The sequence below is a fragment of the Pholcus phalangioides genome, unplaced genomic scaffold (genome assembly GCF_987345545.1).
Source record: "Pholcus phalangioides strain wild (caught in Gottingen) unplaced genomic scaffold, Ppha-v1.0 ptg000039l_1, whole genome shotgun sequence".
Taxonomy (NCBI): Eukaryota; Metazoa; Arthropoda; class Arachnida; order Araneae; family Pholcidae; genus Pholcus; species Pholcus phalangioides.
The window spans coordinates 30,111,002-30,131,721 of NW_028301625.1; the positions used below are offsets into that span (position 1 = coordinate 30,111,002).

The window sequence follows — 20,720 nt, forward strand, 5'->3', positions numbered from 1 at the left end:
CCGGGATAGTGACACCATCCAACTCGTAAGAGGACCGTGGGTTGTTCGAACCAAAATGAGCGACCATGCACTTATCAACGCTAAACGTCATGCTCCATTCATTTGCCCATGCTGCAATCCTGTTCAAGTTGGTGTGGAGCAACTCCCTATCGTTTTGATTCCCGATTACCCCCATTAGCATCACAGCATCTGCGAATTTGCTAGTAATCCCATCGATACCCCGATCGAGTTTACCGATAAAAAGTGAAAAAAGTATGGGGCCAAGGACACTTCCTTGAGGAACTCCACTTGTGACGTCTGTCCAACTAGAGAATTCCCCGTTCACCATAACTCGTTGCGACCTATCTCTTAACCACGATTCTATCCAATTCAACAAGTTGCCCCCAATTCCAATCTCGTGTAAACGCTTCAAGAGTTTACTACGTTGGACATGATCGAATGCCTTATGGAAATCAAGGTAAACAACATTTACATTTTTGCTCTTACCCAAAGCCTTCATCACGTGATCATAGAAGCAAAGGAGGTTAGTTATACATGACTTCCCCTTCCTGAACCCATGCTGATTATCCGACAATACATTATTCTCGTCTATCCACTTCACAAACTGCCTTTTGATGAAAATTTCCAAAATTTTCGAGAGGGAACTCGTCAAACTCACTGGACGATAATTGGACACAGCTTCTCTACTACCCTTCTTAAATATCGGAACAACATTAGCAAGTTTCCAATCCGTTGGGACGATACCCTCAGCAACACTACTCCTGTATATCTGTGCGACTGGCCCCAACAGTTCATTAGCACATTCCCTGAGGACCCTGGGATAGATATCATCTGGTCCTGGTGCTTTGCTTGCACATACATTTCTTAGAAGATTTAGGACCTCCACGTCTTCTACTTGAATATCGTTGAGGGTTTTATTACTCTATGCAACACCCGTATATCGAATATCATTATCTCCATTAGAAACCGACGCGAAAAAGTCATTGAAAGAACTACACATGCCTACATTGCTCTCTAACCTAGAGCCTCCTATCGAGAGGGGGCCAACTGTCCCCTTACATCCATTATTGACGTATCGAAAAAATGATTTTGGGTCAGAGCCAATGTTATCTGCCACCCTAGATTCAACTTCCTTTTTACTATCCCTTATCGCTTTCTTCAACACTCTTCTTTTATCAGTAAACCAAGGGCGTAGCCAGGGGGGGGGGACTTGGGGGTCTGGTCCCCCCCCCGAAATGTGAGAAAATGACCGAAAAAAGGGAAAAAGATGGCAAATCTATTGTTCTGTCACTTTGGTCCCCCCGAAATGAAAGTGGTTCCCGCCCCCGAACGAAATTTCTGGCTACGCCCCTGCAGTAAACAATGATAGGTCACCTCATCCACTTTTATACTCTCTGAATGCTCTTTTCTTTTCAAGATAAAGGTTACGCACGCTATCCGTGAACCATAGAGGGTGCGATGTACAAACACGTTTTTTTCGAACAAAGGGTATGACGTCGTGCAAAACAGAGAACAACTTCGAACTAAATTCTTCCCATTGACTTACCAACCCTACTGATTCCTTTTAATTTTCTTTGCTGATTGCAATACATTCTACAATATATTTTGCTGACTCTTAAAATACAAGTATATAATCAATCATAAGAGTTATTTATTTAATCAAGTATAAATTGATTGATTTATTTAATCAAGTATAAATTGATTGATTTATTTAATCAATTAAATATTATAGCAAAAACATGTGGAAAAAATTAAGACCAATAATAATGTTCTAAAACTGTAATTATCTTTTAGTATCTTTTTCTCTTCCGAGTTCCGATTTTTAAATATTTATTAAATATTACGACTACTTAACGTGCATAATATATTTTTTTTATACTATAATTTTTCTGTTTATTTATAGTCGATTTGCTATCAAAAAATGCATTGATAACTTGGAAAAATATTTTACTAAAATTTGCAGACTTCCGTGATCTGCCTTTAGCTGTTTGAATATTTAAGTTTGTGCTCTCAGTATATAAATTTGTTAGTTTAAAAAATAATATCGTTTATATTGCATTGAAAATAGCCCGATTGCACATTTTTTAAATTTCTCGGGGAACAGCGGTGGAAATATTATCTACCTTGTTTTCACCGCTGTTCGGCGATCCGATACGAAAAGAAGATATCGTAGATTTACACGAATTATCGTAGAGGCTGAAAAAACGTGATTGACTGTGTAGAAAAAATTACGAAAAAAATTGTGTAATCGCGGTGCATTTGCGAAATATGCACCCCGGGCAAGTGAGAATCTAAATTTTTTCTTTGCCTTTATTTGACCTTTACCTGACCTGGCCTACTCTGTCACACTAGGAAATAATCATACTGACACTGAAAACACATTTCCCGAGAGAGAAACAATCCCAACCTTATAAGGTAACGAGGTTACATCCTATACCAGTGTAGAGCCACATCTATATCTAGCCTCATTAATTTCATCTATTAACCTCAGTGTCAAAGCCCTCGAAATTTCTGCCTGCAAAATAATCTGGGCATAATTCCTCTCAAACCAAATTCATGATTCTTTAAGTCATTTGCTGCCAAGCTTTATCAATAAGCACTATGAGCAATGTAGGGCATCAAATGATATTTCCAGAGGTCAGTGAGCAGGGCTGCAACTAGGGGGAGCAGACGGATCTCGTGCCCGGGCGCTAGACCAGAGGGGGCGCAAATTTTATTCACAAACCTCTCCTTCAACATTACAAGGGGGAGCCAAAATGCACACTTGCCCCGGGTGACCAAGCATCTAGTTGCGGCACTGTCAGTGAGTGTTGATTCTGTATCAGAAATTATTGCAAAACATCTCTAAAAATTTTCTCTGATGTTTTAAAAGTTTTAAATTTTAACTTCTCAAAGTTTTAAATGACCCACTGATCCATGAGCTGGATAAGAGGAATCGTATTTGGAGAAAAGAATCGCCTTGTGGACAGACTTCTCAATTCCCCTATTGTTCCTTCGGATTTAGTCTATTTTTTTCCGGCTTGCATGTTCGTAAATCAAAACAAGTTTGTAAAGCGAGGCAATTTTTGTTGTTCGTAAGCCAAATTGTACGCAAACGTTCATAAACCGACATTTGACTGTACGGGGAAATCGTCCAAAATGATAAAAAGGTAAGTAAAATTGCCAAATAAATGACTGAAATCACTGAAACTTGCCACGTGGTGGGAAATGAACCCTGTACAATTTGAAATAGGAATTGGTGGGAAATGAAGCACTACACTGCAAATCGCAATAGATTAAATGTAATTCAAGAAAAAAAAGAAAAAGGCAAATATGCGAGATGTGAATGTCCGTATTTATAATCATAATTGTCATATAACATCATTTATACGTTAGGAAATATCTTATAATTCCTGATTTCATTAAATAAAAAAAAATTTAAGCTTTCAATGTAAATATGCAATATATTATAAATTCATGTAAGCTTTGTAGAAAATACAGGAATAACGGGAAATTTCCATTCGTCACTTTTGTTTCCGTTTCAATGACGTTTTCCCGAGAAATTCCTAACATTACAGCTCATGGAATGTTTTCTTCGTGTGGGATATATACGGTTATATCGTACGTACATTTTCTTCTAAGTCATCGCCTCCGACCCGACATATCGCTTTGGATAACATATTAACCTGTGAGAGACCGAGAATCCCGTGATTGGTCACACTGAAGTGAAAAAGTAGTTACCGGATTCCAGAGCTCTGAAATGAGTACTCGCTAGCGCTTCGTTGGCAACGCCACTTGCCTATGTTTAAAATAGATGGAGCCACTATACTGACAAAAACCAACAACAGTTTTCCAACCAAAGCAGAATTACTATGTCTATCTTTTTCTGCATCTATTCTGTGGGCATACCACATCCCAATTGCATCATTGCCATTTTCCATCTCTTTCATGCTTAGCAGTTATTAACCAACCTTTGTCTTACCGATATAATCGATCTTGAGTTTATGCTGTAGATGTGGATATATTAGGCCCCCTTTCACACGGAGCGGATGCGGATGCGGATGCGGACGCGGGTCCGCATACCCTTTCAAACGAGCGCTGAAGATGCGGACGAATCGCCCGCATCTTTAGTTCGAAATTCGTGCATAAAAACTGTTTTTTCGCAATTTTTGTAATTATTTTTCTCCTTCACCCCTGATTCAGTGCCCATAGGCAGCCTAGAGGCATTTTTTGGTGGTTTTTATCATTGAGCCTAAAGATGCCTCCATTCCGATCCTCACAAGTAGTCGATGGGAGAAAATATCTTAAAATATTTTCAAAAAATTTTGAAAAAAAATCTGTCTTTTCGGAAAAATATGAAAGAAAATTCCAAAAACACATCCAATGTTCGAAAAATCCAATCCAAAAACATCCAAAACATCGATGTTCCAAAAAAAAAAAAAAAAAAATTCAGCAAATATCAAAGAATTTGCAAGTATAAAAAAAGGGAGGGGTTGGGACTTTCAAAATGTCTGTGCTTAGAAATATTCACATCACAATTCTGTCTTCAGGCCGGGATTACACTATAAAAGTTTTGTAAAAGCTCTTTGATAAAACGTGAAAAATTCAACCATTCAGCAAGATCACCGGTTGCATTTGCTTGAATGCAACCGATGCGCCTATTGGTTGAATTTTTTAACTTTTATAAAAGATCTTTTACAAAACTTTATAGTATAATCCCGGCCTCAAGTACGGATTACACTATAAACATTTTATAATAATTCTTTTAAAAAAGCAACTAATAAATTTATCGGTTGCACTTGCAATTTATTAGTTGCTTTTTTCAAGTTTTATAAAATAACTTTCATAAACCTTTTAGATAGAGTGAAATCCCATCCTTAGATTAGTCACTTCCGAAATATAAAATTTCATTTTTTTAAGTTTACAGACTAAATATTGAGTAAAATATACTTGTAGGTATCGGGGAACCACCAAAAATATTCAAGTGCTAGGGTCTTCAAACGGCCCTGAGTGAACACCGTACGTGGATAACGTTGTTTAATAAAAGTATTTTTTTTTAAAGTTTAAAAAAATTAACAGATTAAAAATTAAAAAAAATAACAAATATTTAAAATAATATTTCAGATATTTATATTTTTAAATAATTTTAAAAATTTAAAAAGAAAAAAATTAACATTTTTAAATTAAATTTAAAAGTTATTAAAGTATGTAGTCAATTAAATATTCGTAATGAACAGAACGGCTTATAATTTTGGTCCCGTCAGTGGCCGTTGTTGACAGGTTTTATTGTATAAAATTGTGAAATATGGACAAAAGGCAGTTAAAGTTGCTATATCTCAATCTCAGAAGGAAACGAAGGGATACACGTATGTAGGTACATTATATTAATGAGCAGGGACCATCATATGGTGTTTTTAAGGGTATTTATGGCAAATAATTAAAAAAATTCCGTGAAAAATCACCTTCAAAAAGTAGCCAAAGATGCGGACGAATTCGCTCCGCATCCGCATCGTGTGAATAGCTCCGAATAAACCTATTGTCAAAACTTCTATGTGCGGATGCGGAGCCCGCACTTAGGTTTTGACACATGCGGACGACGTCCGGACCCGCATGAACATTTCCTAGGTGCGGAGATTTTTCGGCTCGTCTGAAAGGCGCAGTATATTCCAATTGTTAAAACTTCTTCCGGACCCGCATCCGCATCCGCTCTGTGTGAAAGGGCCCTTAGGACTATTGCTGTAGTCTATTATAAAAATAATAAAGTTTTCAAAACATTTTCAAATACTAGTACTGCTTTACCGTATACCAGCTCCGGTCATATCTCCATACAGCAATTTAAACGTAACCCGTGGGGACTGGTGCCCTATAAAATCCAAATATCTATCGATTTGAAACCCAATGTGTTGCAATGAGAAAGAAATCAAGTATTACTTTATTACCTGTATGAAATTACGCATTTGAAATAACAGTCATACATCCTTATTTTCATTGCTATGTCTTCCTTGATTTTCCACCTCTATTTCGACAGTTTTTCGTATTAACCTTGAATGGTACAACATCATACAATACATATGCAATATACTTTGTTATCGCAAGAAGATTTCTTATCATTATTTTTATTTTCTGAATGAAATAGAACACCAAACTGCGTACGATTTTTCTAAAATAATTTATAGTCGTAGGCATTCGTGCAACATAGTTCGTAGTTACAATGGGGTTTTTGCCATGTTTCAATTTCAAGCAATTTAGCATGAAGAAATCGTGCATCCGGAAATAAATTTACTGCTGAATAATAGTCAGTCACGCTTCTCAATTAGACTCGGTCTCTGTATTCTCGTTATCATACTCTTTGATTCGGTTCGAACAATGCCTTTTTGGTTTTGGCAATGGATACAGCACTTCTATTCTGGGTATACCATTCCAGTATCCCTGAGGAAAAAAGAAAAATGAATGTTTAACACCGCTCATTTTCACTCAAAATGCTGTCTTCATTAAGAAAAATTGAACAAAACATATTAATCATATGGTTATAAGCCTGTGTGTGTGTGTTAGCTACTATAATTCATTCATACTTTCTAGAGGTGAAAACTTACGGGAAATCGGTCTCCTGATGACTCATTACATTGCATTGACAACGGTGCATTCATGTACAGATGGTGCAGAAAATCAGAGTTACTTTGACTCCAATGTATAGATTCATAACTTTTTCCTACGTCAGCGTCCTCTGGAATTGCCTCATCTCCATAACTACAACAAAAGAGAAATAATTCTTGCACAAAAGGAATTGGAACTTTTTATATTTTGTGCTGTTCAACTTAAAATTGTACACAATGTAATTTCTCTCAACTTTTTACTTTTAAGGTATACTCAGAGTCGTCTTAAGAGCTTAATGGGTCCTCGGACTGATTTTTCTGAAGACCTACCAAGCAAATTCTCGAAAATTTCAACGAGATCTCATTTTTGTGAGGTCCTATCTTTTCTTAAGAAAAGAGTCTTCTGTGCGTTGAGACGGCATTGGGTATACTTACTGTCTCATATAACGGAAATAACTTCCAAGTATATCAGAGTCAATTGAACTTTTGCAAACTTCCAAGTCAGTCTTCGGGAAATAGTGAACGTAATTGACACACATTTCGTCACTGATGGCGAAACCTCCCTATGAATTCAGAAGAAAAAACGGGAGAAACAATTTACTTCTTTTCTAATTATGTAAATTTAAACAAGTTGTTAATTACTATATTAGAAATTGTGAGTACTCGAAGAAATTAAAAATATATAGAGATTATATATTTAAAATTCCGATGTCAAAATTGTTTCAAATGTGAATCATTGATTGAAATGTCTCTAGATTTTTCTTGAACACTTCTGCAGCGCAATGGAATTTTGTTTTATAAAGAAAAAATAATTGATTCAAAAATTTGTCGCTAGGGGAACAAATATATAACGATGGGAAATAATACTAAAATAATAAACAGTTACACACACAAATGGAAAGTTTTAACAATTTTTTCGTCCTCACAAAACGAAATTTCATTGCTACTAAAGTTGTTTACGGAAAATTTCAAAATGTTTCGACAGGTAGTTCTTGAAAGGTGCGTTCCATAAGAACTTAGTGTAAAGTAAAAAAATCAAGAAACATAGGTCCAGCAAAAAATATTTTATTCTTTTTCGAAGCATCTTCCTTCAAATGATGTGCAATACCTAGTTCAAAATCACTTTTCAAAGCAAGTAGAGAAGGCTTTTTCTGGAAGCTGTCTCAGTGAACCCTAGCACAACTGAAATTTTTACCAGTTCACGACGCTCTCTCGGTATGTGTTGTCACAAAATTTTCAAAACTGAAACACGATATTTAAATGCAATATTAAAATCATGCCACAACCCCTCCCCACTTCCTACAGTTCGGATCTTGCATCATGATATTTCTAGCTTCTTCCGATGTTGAAGGAGGTACTCCGTGGGAGACTTATTAGTTATTTCAGCTGTGTAGGGTTCACTGAGACAGCTTGCAGGAAAAGCCTTCTCTACTTGCTTTGAAAAGTAGATTTAACGATGGGACCATTTCATATCCATCATCTGAGGAAGATACTTGGAAAAAGAATAAATTATTTTTTGTTGTACCTATATTTCTAGACTTTTTATGATTTTGTCTATAAGTTCTTATGGTATTCTTATACAGAGTGAATCCGACCTATTCTTCCAAACGAAAGAGGGTGATAGATGAGCCCAAGGGATCATGAAACACCCCACCACCCTGTCCTATCCCAAATCGTTTTCGAGTTATGGTGGATAACCGATTATGGAAAAAAAATGCGTCAAGTCTGAAAAACACAGAATTTGTGAAGTTTCGGAGAAACCTATACGCATACTAAGCACACAATTGGAAAGAGCAGAAAAATGCTATAAGGTGACAGAAATTTCATCGGAATATCTAGTTTTAATGGTGGGCATGGGTGGAGATAAAGGTGGAGTCGACTTATCTAATGTATATATGAACTGACATCATAATAGTGCCCCCCAGCAATAATGACCGTGCCCCCCCCCCCAGACTTCCAAGTCTATCTCCGCCTATGATGGCGAGCTACAAGCGTTGAAAGATTGGCAAAGTTCAAAATCGAATTGTCGCTTAAATTACTAATTGCCAATTCCACAAACACCCTTCTAGCTACAATCGGTAAAATTTTCCAAAACCTCGTTCATTCCACCAGCTTTCGAAAAAGTTTAGAATAAACTAAATTGGTCATCTAGTTCAGGAGAAATTTAGTCGTTTGTTTGCAATACATCACTGAAATCTGAGTTCGTCGAAGTAATATTAGTAGGTTTTGGCGACAATTCGATTTTTCACTTCACCGATCTGTCAGCGCTTGCAGCTCGTCATTAAATACTGATATCCTGTAGATACAGGTAGTGCCACCTTATAGGATTTTTTGTGCAAAATCGAATTGTCACCAAAACCTACTGATATTACATCAACAAACGCTGATTTCAGTGATGTATTGCAAACAAAAGACTAAATTTCTCCTGAGCTAGATGATCAATTTGGTTTATTCTAGGCTCTTTCGGAATCTGGTGGAATGGACAAGTTTTTGGCAAATTTGACCGATTGTAGCTAGAAGGGTATTTGCAGAATTGGCTATTAAAAATTTTGGCAACAATTTGATTTTGAATCTTGTTAATCTTTCAGCGCTTGTAGTTCGCAAAACCAGATATTTCGATGAAATTATTGTCACCTAACAGCATTTTTTCTGTTCTTTCCAAATGTGTGCTTAGTTCGCGTATAAATCTTTTAAAAACTTCACAAATTCTGGTTTTTTCAGACTTATCACAATTTTTTTTCCATAATCGGGTATCCAGCATAATTCGAAAACGGTTTGTGATAGGACAGGACTATTCACTTAGTATTTCAGACCATTTTAGAAAAGTCCAATGTAATCTTCATGTAGGAATTTCGAGTGGGAATGATCATAACATAAATTAATTTTGGGTTTCTTTGGTTCCTATTCACAATACAAATTCCAATTATTTATTAATTAATTTACCATCGTGATGTTCTCCCGTTCTTCGGTGTTATATCTACAAGTTGTAATCAAGCCATCACCCTGGAAAATAGGGGAAAAATACTTAAATTTTTTTAAGAAACAGCTGAAGAATGGTCTTTGATGAAATTATAATAATCGAATCTCATACTAAAAAGGCTCATTATGCGTACGAAATGGCATAATTCTTCAAAATAAGATTTTGATAGCAGTAATACTTTTTTAGGTTAATGCAACTCAATTTAAGGTGCATGAATTTTCATCCCAACTTGCAATGATGGAAGTTGTTTTCTTTGCAATTTACTTTATTGTTCTGTTGAAGAGTTAATAATTTTTTAGAGAAAATCGGATGATACACATCTTATCGTAGTTTGAGATAAATTTTCTAGCTATGATCAGGCAGCACTTATTTTCCTAAAAGTTGAAATTGTCTTTAAAAATTAGATGAAATTTATCGAGTTATCTTATCAGCCAATGCTTACACCCATATAACAAAAATTTCAAGTAAAAACGTAATTGAATTTTGAAACTAGAACGTGACTGTTTCTAATTCTTGCCAAGGAAAAATATTTTTAATAGTTTCAGCCGTCACAGACCATCATCTATGCGTATCTAAATGATATAATCGAGCAGTGTTTCTCACCCTTTCTGAACCCAGCAACCAGTAGAATGTTGAAACAATTCAATGAACTTACAGCATGAGTAGCGCATATGTTCTTTAAAATACGGGACATTTAAATGCAGGAATATCCCTATTTTGTACAACTTGTATCTTTGGCCGTCCCAACTATTTCATACAATTGTCCCGTTTTTTTAACGAATCTTATTTGAATTTATAATTTTTACTAAAATTGTGAATAAAGACACTTTTTCGTAAGTTATGAATTATATTATGATATTAACGGCAAAAAGATTCATCTCACATTATGTCATGTTTTCAATGTTTTTTCCTTGAACACATTTCAGTTCATTGAAATTTCTGGTATAGCCCTTTACTTCTATGCTGTCAATTTTTCAACAATTTCAATCTCAATTGGTGATTTTACGAAGTTATGGCGATATATATTTGGTGACAATGGGCAATGTCCCGTACTTTAGCGTACTTAAGATACCAATTCCTAGTATTTTTCCCGGTGAAATATGGTCAGTCAGTTATGGTGAATGTTTTTCGTTCTTATTCACTTCGATTTGCAGCAGAGCCCGTTGTTTCCCCACTCTTCAGTGATTTTTAGCCATAATTTGTAAATTGCATTTCTTGGCTGCATTTAGTGATATATATATATGTCTCGTATTTAAAATTTCAAATTCCTGCATTTTTCTCGATAAGATATGGTTATCCTAAGTGAGGGTCTGATTTTTGTTCGAACCCATGAGTATACTACTAATATAAATTAAAATAATTGAATAGCTTTTCATTCAGTTAGCTGTAAGTTATCAAGTCTGCCTGAGAACCACCGCTGGTCCGCAGACCATAGGTTGAGAAACGCTGATCCAGAGCATAGCGTGCAGCTGCAGTCATATCAATATTCTGTGAGATAAATTAATTAGGGCTGGACTGGTTAGTAACGCAATGCAATCAACCGGCTTACGGGTGAGAGTTTCAAATATTTCGTCTCATCATTTTTATTTTTTCCATGTCCACTTGACCGTCCACTTCAACCCATGATCTGAAGCAGATTTATGGTTTTGTCACACTTTGGGTTACACAAATTTTTCGCCGCCTTTTCCTTCCGCTCTAGCTTCCTCCCCCCCCCCTCAAATTTCTAAAATCTGCCACCCCTAGCAATAGCCAATGTGCGTAGGTGACTTTCTATATTAATTGTTCAGTAATTAATCAATTGATAATTTTCATCAAACAGTATACAGGGATGCCTCGCAATTCAACGCTCAAATTACTTCGGACTGCGTATGTGTATGATTGTATGCATCAAATTGCCACACAGATGCAGTATATAGAAATTAAATTCGATAATTCGACGACTGCAGGTCGGCGGCGGATTAGTTTTGAATTGCGAAGCACTACTGTATTCATATCAGCATATTTTACAAAAGCGTAATTTGTAAGCCAAGAAAAATCCATTTCTTTCTTATTATTAAAAAAAAAATTATTTGGATAACAGGAAATGACTCACCGGCATGACTTGAACACGTCTTCTTAGGAGTCTGATTTCTTGAAAATGAGTGCTATAATGGTTATCTCTATTCAATTCAGGGAGTTCGCGTCCTCCTCTGACCATCCGTGTATACACCTGAGTACCAGTTAGATGAGTATGCAACTGGGATCCGAATATTATGATGCCTTCTGGTGGAAGACCCTAGGAAATATATCAGTGAGAAGATATATCAAAATTGAGATAGGAGACCACAAATCGTGGTAAACATGAAAGCTCTATATGCCAACATCTATTCATTGTATCCCCCGGACAAAATGATTTTCTGGGCCACTACCTAGCTAGAAGTACCATTTTACATACTTGCTCTTGGAAATCATGCGTTTAGACGGCCCTGCAGTCATCACTATATAATTCTTCTGAATTAATGTATAAATAAAACACTTGTCGTAAAAACTTTTCAAAATTTTTACCGCTCTAGTACATTCAGGAACACAATAACCAGACAGGAGAAAAGATTGCTGTTTCGGAGGTATCGCCATTTTATTAGTATACTCAAGTCCAAGTTCCATGACACCTGCATCGTATTTCCGCAATGTAGATGTATAAACGAGCTTCACCCCAGAACTATCCACGTAATCTGTGAAAACAGCATATAAAACGTTTTACACAGAAATACAGAAGTGAGGTCAAATATTTTATACAAACATGAAGCACTTTCCAAAAATACGACACCACTTATTAAAATCACAGATAATGTTATTATTTGGTTATTCTTATCACTTTAGAAAAGAACGGAACGAACCAATATCGTAGCATGGGAAAAAATTCGTTCATAATTATAAGGACTTCGGTTTATGTTATCAATTTTTTTCCGTTGAAAACTGTTTTGCGTATTCTGAAGCTACGTAAGGACGTAATTATGAATCTCTAATGTTTACCCAAACTTATTTTTTTTACTGTAATTTATCAGGCTGTAAGACTATGCAAGAGACAAAGAGGTATTTCTCTTCCCCCCCACCCCCGTTGACAAACATTTTCGTACTTAATGTCGTAATCAGTCCGTAGTATTCGCCGTGATCCATGTACGTGTGGAGTGGTTTTTTTCAATGGCTTTCCTATAGTGAAGGCAAATGTACGACGGAAAAAAAAACCCTTTCCTTCAGTTCTTCATAAGTTTCTTTCAGATGATCAGATTCAAATTTCTTTTTTCGAGAGACTTTCTCAAGGAATCTATGAAACGTATTGTCCTTTGAATGAAAATGCATGATTTTGGCCCACGGGCGTAAAAAAGTCCCGTTTTAGAATAGAACGGAAAAAAATGGAACTATTGAAAATTTTGCTACCAATTATGTGGGAGTGAAAAACAAAGTTCCCGTTTTACCGATAATCGTTTACCATACGATTTGTTACCATACGTTTGACCAAACGGATGTTTGCTCTCCGTACTTGTAAACGGAACTCTTTTCGTATATAGTTATCATTCGGTTATTTATATCAGAGGACCCGAATCCCGTAATCACATGAAGCGGCGTGGACTGTTTTTCCACATGCACAGAACTATTGCGATTTTTTTTCTATCAAGAGAGAAATAAGTTAGAAAAAAATACTTTGCTCACCAGGTTTCAGCAAAGGGTTATTATAGTGCACTTCCAGCATGACGTAACGAGAGAAATCTGGACCACCAACGGGAAGTCCGGCTTCTTTAGGATAGTTGAATGGCTGCAAATACGAGAAAAACTAATTGTGCTGTCTTTAATTCAACTTTGTTATCGATACAAATGGAAGTGGGAAATATGTTTCTAAAGATCAACTCTTAAACTCAGTTTCACAATGAAGAAACGTGTATATCATACCAAAGCTCCCATAGCCCAGGCTGCCAACACTCGTTTGCAAGCTTCAAGTACGCTTGGTTTTGAAGAACTTTGACAAGGACCGTTCCAAGGTGGTAACTTCTTATTAGCTGGAACTTCGCAATGAAATATTTCCATGTGATGCACGACCCCTTCATTTCCTTTCTGAATGGCAGCAGAAAACTTTAACGAAATAATTGTGTAATGTTTCAGCATGTCGTTGCGAAAAAGAAAAACATATATATAGTCCGTAAAAATGCTAAATTGAAATTGAATAAAATTGTAAAATACCTGGATGATATGCTGTTTCTTCTCGAACTCTTCTGGCAGAATATGCAAACTACAGTGATACGTAGTTTCCACGCTTGGTACGTTCACCTGAGAAATAGATACGAAATCCACTTTAGTTTTATGTAAAAAAAAATAACGAATTTTGGAATTATTTTAATAATTTTGCTGTTGCGGCAACATGAATCGTTGACTTTCTCTCTTTCCCGAGTATCTTCTAAAATTTTCTAGCCGAGTCTCTATATTTTTCAAATCCTCCGTGATCTACCACTGAAAAGCAAGTTAAAATGTTTTTTTCATACTCGCCTTATTGTTATGAATCGTAAGAATTTTCGAATCTTCGGGAAACTTCGGTATAGCGTCCATATTCTTCAATAGTTCTACCCGTTGGAAACCATGGATTTCGTTTGACAGACGAATTCCTTCGATTCGTCGAACGGGACCATGTCCAATAGTATAAACCACATGTGTTGTCCCACCCTAAAAAAATTAAAGTTCGTACAATATTCGTTATACGCTATGCACGAAAGATGTATTCATACAAACTTACCACATCTTCGTGAAGATACACACGTGTAGAGATTCAATATTCTTATATGTATTGTTATTATTATTATACTTTGCACATTGGCTCTCTTACCAAGCACGCTCTGGTCACGTGAAAGAATCTCCGTACATTCTGTACTGAAACCCGAGATGATCACGTGACCGGATGCCCAAGGGCCATGTGTGTCAGATCCACTTCTCACGCGAGATGCATCCACGTTGTCTTTCTCCCTCTTAATCTAATGTAAATATTGTACCTGTGTAAATATCTTCTCTATAACCTCATAATTAAATATCATGTATCTCAAACTAGCCTCATCAATACTGAGTCAGATGCGCTACCGTCACACTTAGCACATGTGTTCTGTAATGCAGGCCTGTCATTTGGGGGGGGGGGGAGAGGAGATAAGGGAAGGAGAGTGCCTCCTCTTCCCCCCCCCCTCGGCTTTAAAAAATACAATAGAAATGGACAAACAAGGTGTGTGAAATACAGTATACAGGGTGATTCAGAAAAGATGGGAAAAAACTTTAAGAGGTGATAGTACACACCAATACAAACAATTGTCATCAAAGAATGCATGGTCTAACATGAAACGTAAACGCGCTAGCACGTTTCGAAACGGCTGCGCCACAAACGTTGAAAAGGTATTCCTGTTGAAATTTATCGGGAGAAAAAGAACACCACATGCATGCAAAGGTAACCTGGGGAAGAAGAAACCGTATGCAAATCTGCGTCACAGTGAATGAAAAAAAATTAAAACACGAGAAGCATGAAATTTCAATATTACGTAAAAACGTGAGGTTCAATGCTCTTGTGTAAGTCGAGGAGTGATCATAATTGTATGATGGCCAGCAGTTGATAATTGCTGTGTTGTGAAGCAATAAAACAGAAAAAAACTGTCATAGAGCATATTATCTTTTGGACAAGTGTTTCCCAAAGTGTTCAGTATCGCCCTCTGGGGAGGGGGGGCATATTAAGAACGCGTCTGAGAACAAGTTATTTTAAGAATATGTCGTTAATCTTAGTTAATATTTCCACGTCTATTTTGAAAAATAATCCGATTTTAGACAAATATGTACTTTTTGATTTTAAAAAAGTGAGATATAAGGTAATATGTTCATTATTTGGTTCCACAATGGGAAACGTTTATGGGGTGATTAAAAAAGATATACGTCGTAATAAGGAGGCATTCGCAGGGCTGGCACTGACGCCAGCCCTGCGAAGTTATTCTAGCGTCCAACAGAGAGTTCCAACAGTTGTAATGTACGGGATGGTGTCCGAGACTTTTATTCACTGTGACGCAGATTTGCATACGGTCTCTTCTTCTTCCCCCGGTTACATTTGCATGCATGGTGTTCTTTTTCTCCCGATAAATTTCAACAGGAATGACGTTTTAACGTTTGCGGAGCGGCCGTTTCGAAACGCGCTAGCGCGTTTGCGTTCCATGTTAGACCATACATTCTTTGATGACGATTGTTTGTATTGGTGTGTACTATCACCTCTTAAAGTTTTCCCCATCTTTTCTGAATCACCCTGTATATCATTTATATGCTACTTCCAAAGCTAGAAATCGGCCAATTCGGGGCCCACGAATTGGCCGATTTTGTTAAATATTAACCTATCTAAAGTCCAAATTTCGGACATTGACCGGCCAGTTCGTGAAGTGGCCGGTGATCCCTTTCCAAAGTCCGATAACAAAGGGCATAATTTCGGATCATCGTCAAGTTGGCGTATTTTTTCATTGATAATTTTGTCCACGTTAGCTATGGCAGCCAAACCATAGTCACGATGAGATAATCATTTTTTCTTCAAAATTTGGCAGAAAAAATTATAATATTTTTATGCAATGAAAGTTATCGTTGAAGGGAGTCTTAAAGCTTGTATATATAGTTTTCGGGAAAAGATATATTAATAGATATACTACAGTATTTCCTTGACCTACGCTAATTCTCAATTATAATTTGTAAGTGTCATGGAATTATTGCTGAGATGTAGAGCACATGCCTAAATTATGGTGTGATAATTGTGTGTCTAAGAGTGAATAATTATCTAGTCGATCAGAACACCAAACGTAGATAAGCTAAACTGATTTTAGGTAGGCTAAAAGAAGCCAGAGAAGCAGCTAACTAACATAGTATACTGATTTCCTTTGATATACCAGGGTTTTTATTATCACAATATTCAAAAAGCGTACTAGCTACAAAGCCTCTTAAATTGGTACTTCTAGGAGGCTTTGGTGCAGCACTTGACAATCATTTGCACAAATTTTGGAGAATCCAGATTTCAATAAGAACCGGATTCAGGGGCGGCGGAAGTGTTTGGAACCTGCGGGTGCTTATCGTGAGTTTCATGTAGGAAATTTTGATTTCTGAATCAATTCTGGGGATACTAGGACCCGTTCTACGAATTTTCGTGAGTGCTCGAGTACCCACAGCACTCCGGCCTCTTGACGCCACTAACTGGATAGTAGACACAAGACAAGCAATAAAAACCACTAGTATGATAAGTTGAAAAAAATGCCGTCAAAATGAAGTCTGTCTGAAATACCATAAACACCGCAGCGGTACTTTAAAAATTTAGTACTTCGATTTAAAGACAATGAAAATGAACTTTCCCGTGATAGATTTGGAAAGTCTCAATATACAGTACGACTATGAATTTTTGTATACCTCTATAAGATAATCTTGCGGGTCACATGTATCAAACTTTCTAGTCCACGCGTATCTTGTGATAAGCCCTTTCCTTTTGAGACTTAAAAGCTGGCAATCATTGTAATCATCTGTAGCAACATACGATGCATCATCAGTCCATATGTCCTTGAAATAAGGTAAAATAAAAATCAAATTATATGTTTTGAAACAATTCGAATTTTCATTGTTCAAAAGTTAGTTTTCAGTTTTTTTAAAAGAAAAAGTTTGCGATTTTAGCTGTCCACATATAATGAAATGCATTGATTATGTTTGTTGCGTTAAAATGTCAAAACTCACTGACTATATAAGCATTTACGATGGAAAAAAATAGGTTAGTTTGATGATGTATCGTGAAAACTATTACCAGTTATTGTTATAAGAAATAATATTTTACCTGGAACTGATGTCTGCCATTACGGTCTGTCCACAGGAGACAAAGATCAGCATTTGCCACGTCACCTCTGTCCGAAAATCCAATAGCGATCCATTCACTTTCGGTTATCCGAGCCCTTATTTCCATTGTTATGATTTCTTCTTCATAATCCACCGTCCAATACAGATGAATTTTATCGCTTGGATCCAGAGGGATTTCGAAATAGTTAATATGTTCTGGATTATCTAATTTTTCTTTCCCGATGATCCCGGATGAAACTGAGACAATTAATAACGTTAATATTTCGACACGCATGAGCGAGACTTGTTTAGAACCAGGCTTTGATGGCATCGCTAGATTTCATAAAGAAATAAGTGTTGTTCATAAAAAAAGTTAAATTCATACAAAAACGAAAAGAGAATAAAAAAATAACAAAGTTTTTCTGTGAAACGAAAAATATTTCGTGTACGAAACCGAACAGTTAAAGGCATTACTTCCATGTGTGATAGCCTATACGTTACTCATTGAAATTATTTTCTCAAAACGTGTTTTTCTATGTTTTCCAAAATTTAATAGCAGATTTGGCGGTGGTAATGAACCCACAAATATGAAGATACCTGAAGATTTTCAACTTCTCTTTGAATCGTTGAAATCCACAGGCCCATTACCATTTGACTATTTTCCACTTTATTTCTTCAACGTTGTAATCCTTGATAGACACTAAGTTGGTTTATAACTATGAATTTCTTAGATGTGCTGTATCTTTGTCAGTCTTACTACGGGATACTTTAAATTTCCCTGTGGTCTAATATGGACATTTCGAAAAAAAACAAAGGTCTTATGTTATTGATTGCAGAAACTTACCTTACCCGAATGATACGAGTGACGCAGTGAGACAAATTTGTCTTGTTTTGTTTTTCAACTAATGCTCTTCTTTTTGTTAGATGAAATGCTTTCCTCTATATCATTGTTTTATTCTTCACCCTTGCTCTCTTATGATTAGATGGGCATTTTTCAATTTTTATGCTGCGGAATGAAATAATAAATTCGAAATGAAAAACTAGACATTCAAATTTAAGAACATATCATTCAAAATAATTTTTTGTTCACGTTTCTTCATATTTAAAAGCAAATTGATCAAATTAATCTCTAACAAATGAGTAACAAGTTCATGAAATTTTCACAGCAAATGGTTACGAAGGTTGTTTAAATTTGCATAGAATGGATTAAATGCTGTAAACTATATATATATATATATATGTGATGATGGACAGGCAATACATTCACGAATTCAAATATTTATTTTAAAGTTATGTATTTGCAACAATTGACTTCAATTTGTTCAAGTCAACTGAAGTAAGAATGAAATTATGCAAAAACATTTTTCTCACAGTAATAATTTCTCTCAGGCCCTGCAAAATCAAAAAATATTTTTTATAAATAAACACTATGCAAATTAATCACATGCCTATTCTGATTCACTTTCACCGAAACAATGATGGGAAACAAAAATAATAGGTTTTTTGTTCATTGTTTGAAAACAGTCATGGGGACCTCGAGAAACTTTTCACGAGTATAGTCAACTTTGAATTTGAAAGACAAGGACTTCAACGGAATTGTCTGTCATATCTTACCTTGTATCTTGAAGTAAGTCCCTTGCATATGTGCTTGCGCGTGATCTTAAGTGTGGCGCGGACGTCTTCCAAGCAGTTTTACAACGCCAGTAGACAGCAAATATTGAAAGGTACTTGGAAAGTCCTACTTCAGCTGCGCATCGCTTTACGGACAGCTGTGGAAATTAATGAAAATACCTTCCATAACTCGCCACGGGATTCCAGAAGTTATTAAAACCCATCTCGCACCGTCTTTATCGTATTTCTCGTCGGCTGGCCATAGAGGATAGATATTGAATGGCTCTCTGTTCTCTTCTTCCTACATCCTTTATTAGACTGCCTTACAACGAAGCATCCGCGCATTCGATGAATAGTCTAAATTCTTTCGCCGCTGGAAGTTCCATAAAGGTCCCCTGTGTTAAATTTATCTCTTTATTTTTATGCATTTTAGATTTCTTCTTTCTCAGATCCAATGATCGAAGACCTTCCATTGTTTATAAAGTGCTGTTTGACAGAGATGTGCTTTTTCCCCCTTTACCATTTTACATTTATGCAAATGGTAAAAAGTCGTGTTCGAGGCATGCAAAGACTGTACCATCTTATTACGACGTATATCTTTTTTAATCACCCCATAAACGTTTCCCATTGTGGAACCAAATAATGAACATATTACCTTATATCTCACTTTTTTAAAATCAAAAAGTACATATTTGTCTAAAATCGGATTATTTTTCAAAATAGACGTGGAAATATTAACTAAGATTAACGACATATTCTTAAAATAACTTGTTCTCAGACGCGTTCTTAAAATGCCCCCCCCCTCCCCAGAGGGCGATACTGAACACTTTGGGAAACACTTGTCCGAAAGATAATATGCTCTATGACAGATTTTTTCTGTTTTATTGCTTCACAACCAGTGGCGTAGCCAGGTTTTGGTCCGTGGGGGAGCGAAATGTGAAAGGCGCCATTTTTTGTTCGTGCTTAATGCGCAAACTTAAAATTACGCACTGGTGGAAAGAACTTTAAATTTCCCAACACCAAAAACAAATGGGAAGTCACCCTAAAAGGTAGTTGGAAAAAAATGTAGATTAAAATATAAAAAAAATGATAGGAGCATAAAAGAAAAAGGGAAAAATTATTTTCTCTCTCTAAAATTATTCCGAGATATGACAGTACTGAGAAATCTTCATGCTTCCATTTAATCGCTTTTATCATGTTACACTCTTATCGTAAGCACGTGTATCACATGTACACTACTTCTACTCAATCGTGCGTGTACTTCCAAGACTCTTATGGAATTTCTAACAAATTAATGCATGCCGGAAAGTTCTTTCTTATATTTAGCGTATGCAGACCATAGGCGTATGCAGAAACCCCCCCCCCACCCTTTGCGTACGCCAATGTGCGTGACCATAACATATATATGATGTCATAGTTATGCATGGTTTCAGTTTGAGAAGTTTTGCCATTTGTCTTCCATATTAGAAGTAAAACTGGCAGATGCCTGAAGTTTCGTTTTATGCAAATACCACGGTGAAAGCCTACCTGCTCTCTGCGGGAAGGCTTTCCAAACGAAAGATCGGTTAGCATTCGTACCTAGAAATTGAGAGAAAAAAAAAAGACTAGCTCCTCAGTCAACCGCCACTGTGCCAGTAGTGGGGTTCAAACCGGAATGAATCCATCATGATGCCCACACGATCGCAGTGGTTATCACATACTACTAAATTGCAGAC

At 36.3% G+C, this 20,720-nt stretch overlaps 1 protein-coding gene across 2 annotated transcripts; it reads right to left on the reverse strand.

The window, feature by feature from the left end:
- Nucleotides 1–6,102: 6,102 nt before the first annotated feature.
- Nucleotides 6,103–19,105, reverse strand: Tbh (Tyramine beta hydroxylase). Of its 2 annotated transcripts, XM_089253537.1 has the most exons (14): nucleotides 19,009–19,105; nucleotides 18,239–18,400; nucleotides 17,396–17,727; nucleotides 16,981–17,127; nucleotides 14,071–14,244; nucleotides 13,768–13,854; nucleotides 13,480–13,659; nucleotides 13,243–13,345; nucleotides 12,097–12,263; nucleotides 11,645–11,827; nucleotides 9,516–9,575; nucleotides 7,008–7,135; nucleotides 6,573–6,726; nucleotides 6,103–6,408 (listed from the first exon to the last, which is right to left on the reverse strand). In XM_089253537.1, the coding sequence occupies exons 3-14, from the start codon at nucleotides 17,723–17,725 to the stop codon at nucleotides 6,289–6,291; spliced, it is 1,833 nt and encodes a 610-aa protein (XP_089109663.1). In that variant the 5' UTR covers nucleotides 17,726–17,727; nucleotides 18,239–18,400; nucleotides 19,009–19,105; the 3' UTR covers nucleotides 6,103–6,288. The 2 variants fall into 2 exon arrangements, with proteins under 2 accessions (XP_089109663.1, XP_089109664.1); XM_089253538.1 differs by lacking the exon at nucleotides 19,009–19,105 and having other exon boundaries at nucleotides 6,191–6,408; nucleotides 18,244–18,330.
- Nucleotides 19,106–20,720: the final 1,615 nt, after the last annotated feature.

Bases quoted from the DNA above. Each gene is read 5' to 3' on its own strand.
- Tbh (XM_089253537.1), bottom strand. From the start codon at position 17,725: ATGCCATCAAAGCCTGGTTCTAAACAAGTCTCGCTCATGCGTGTCGAA. The intron at 17,128-17,395 runs GTAAAATATTAT...CCTTATTTCAAG, and splicing joins ATGGCAGACATCAGTTCCAG to GACATATGGACTGATGATGC. The intron at 6,409-6,572 runs GTAAGTTTTCAC...TTTTTTCCTCAG, and splicing joins CATCAGGAGACCGATTTCCC to GGATACTGGAATGGTATACC.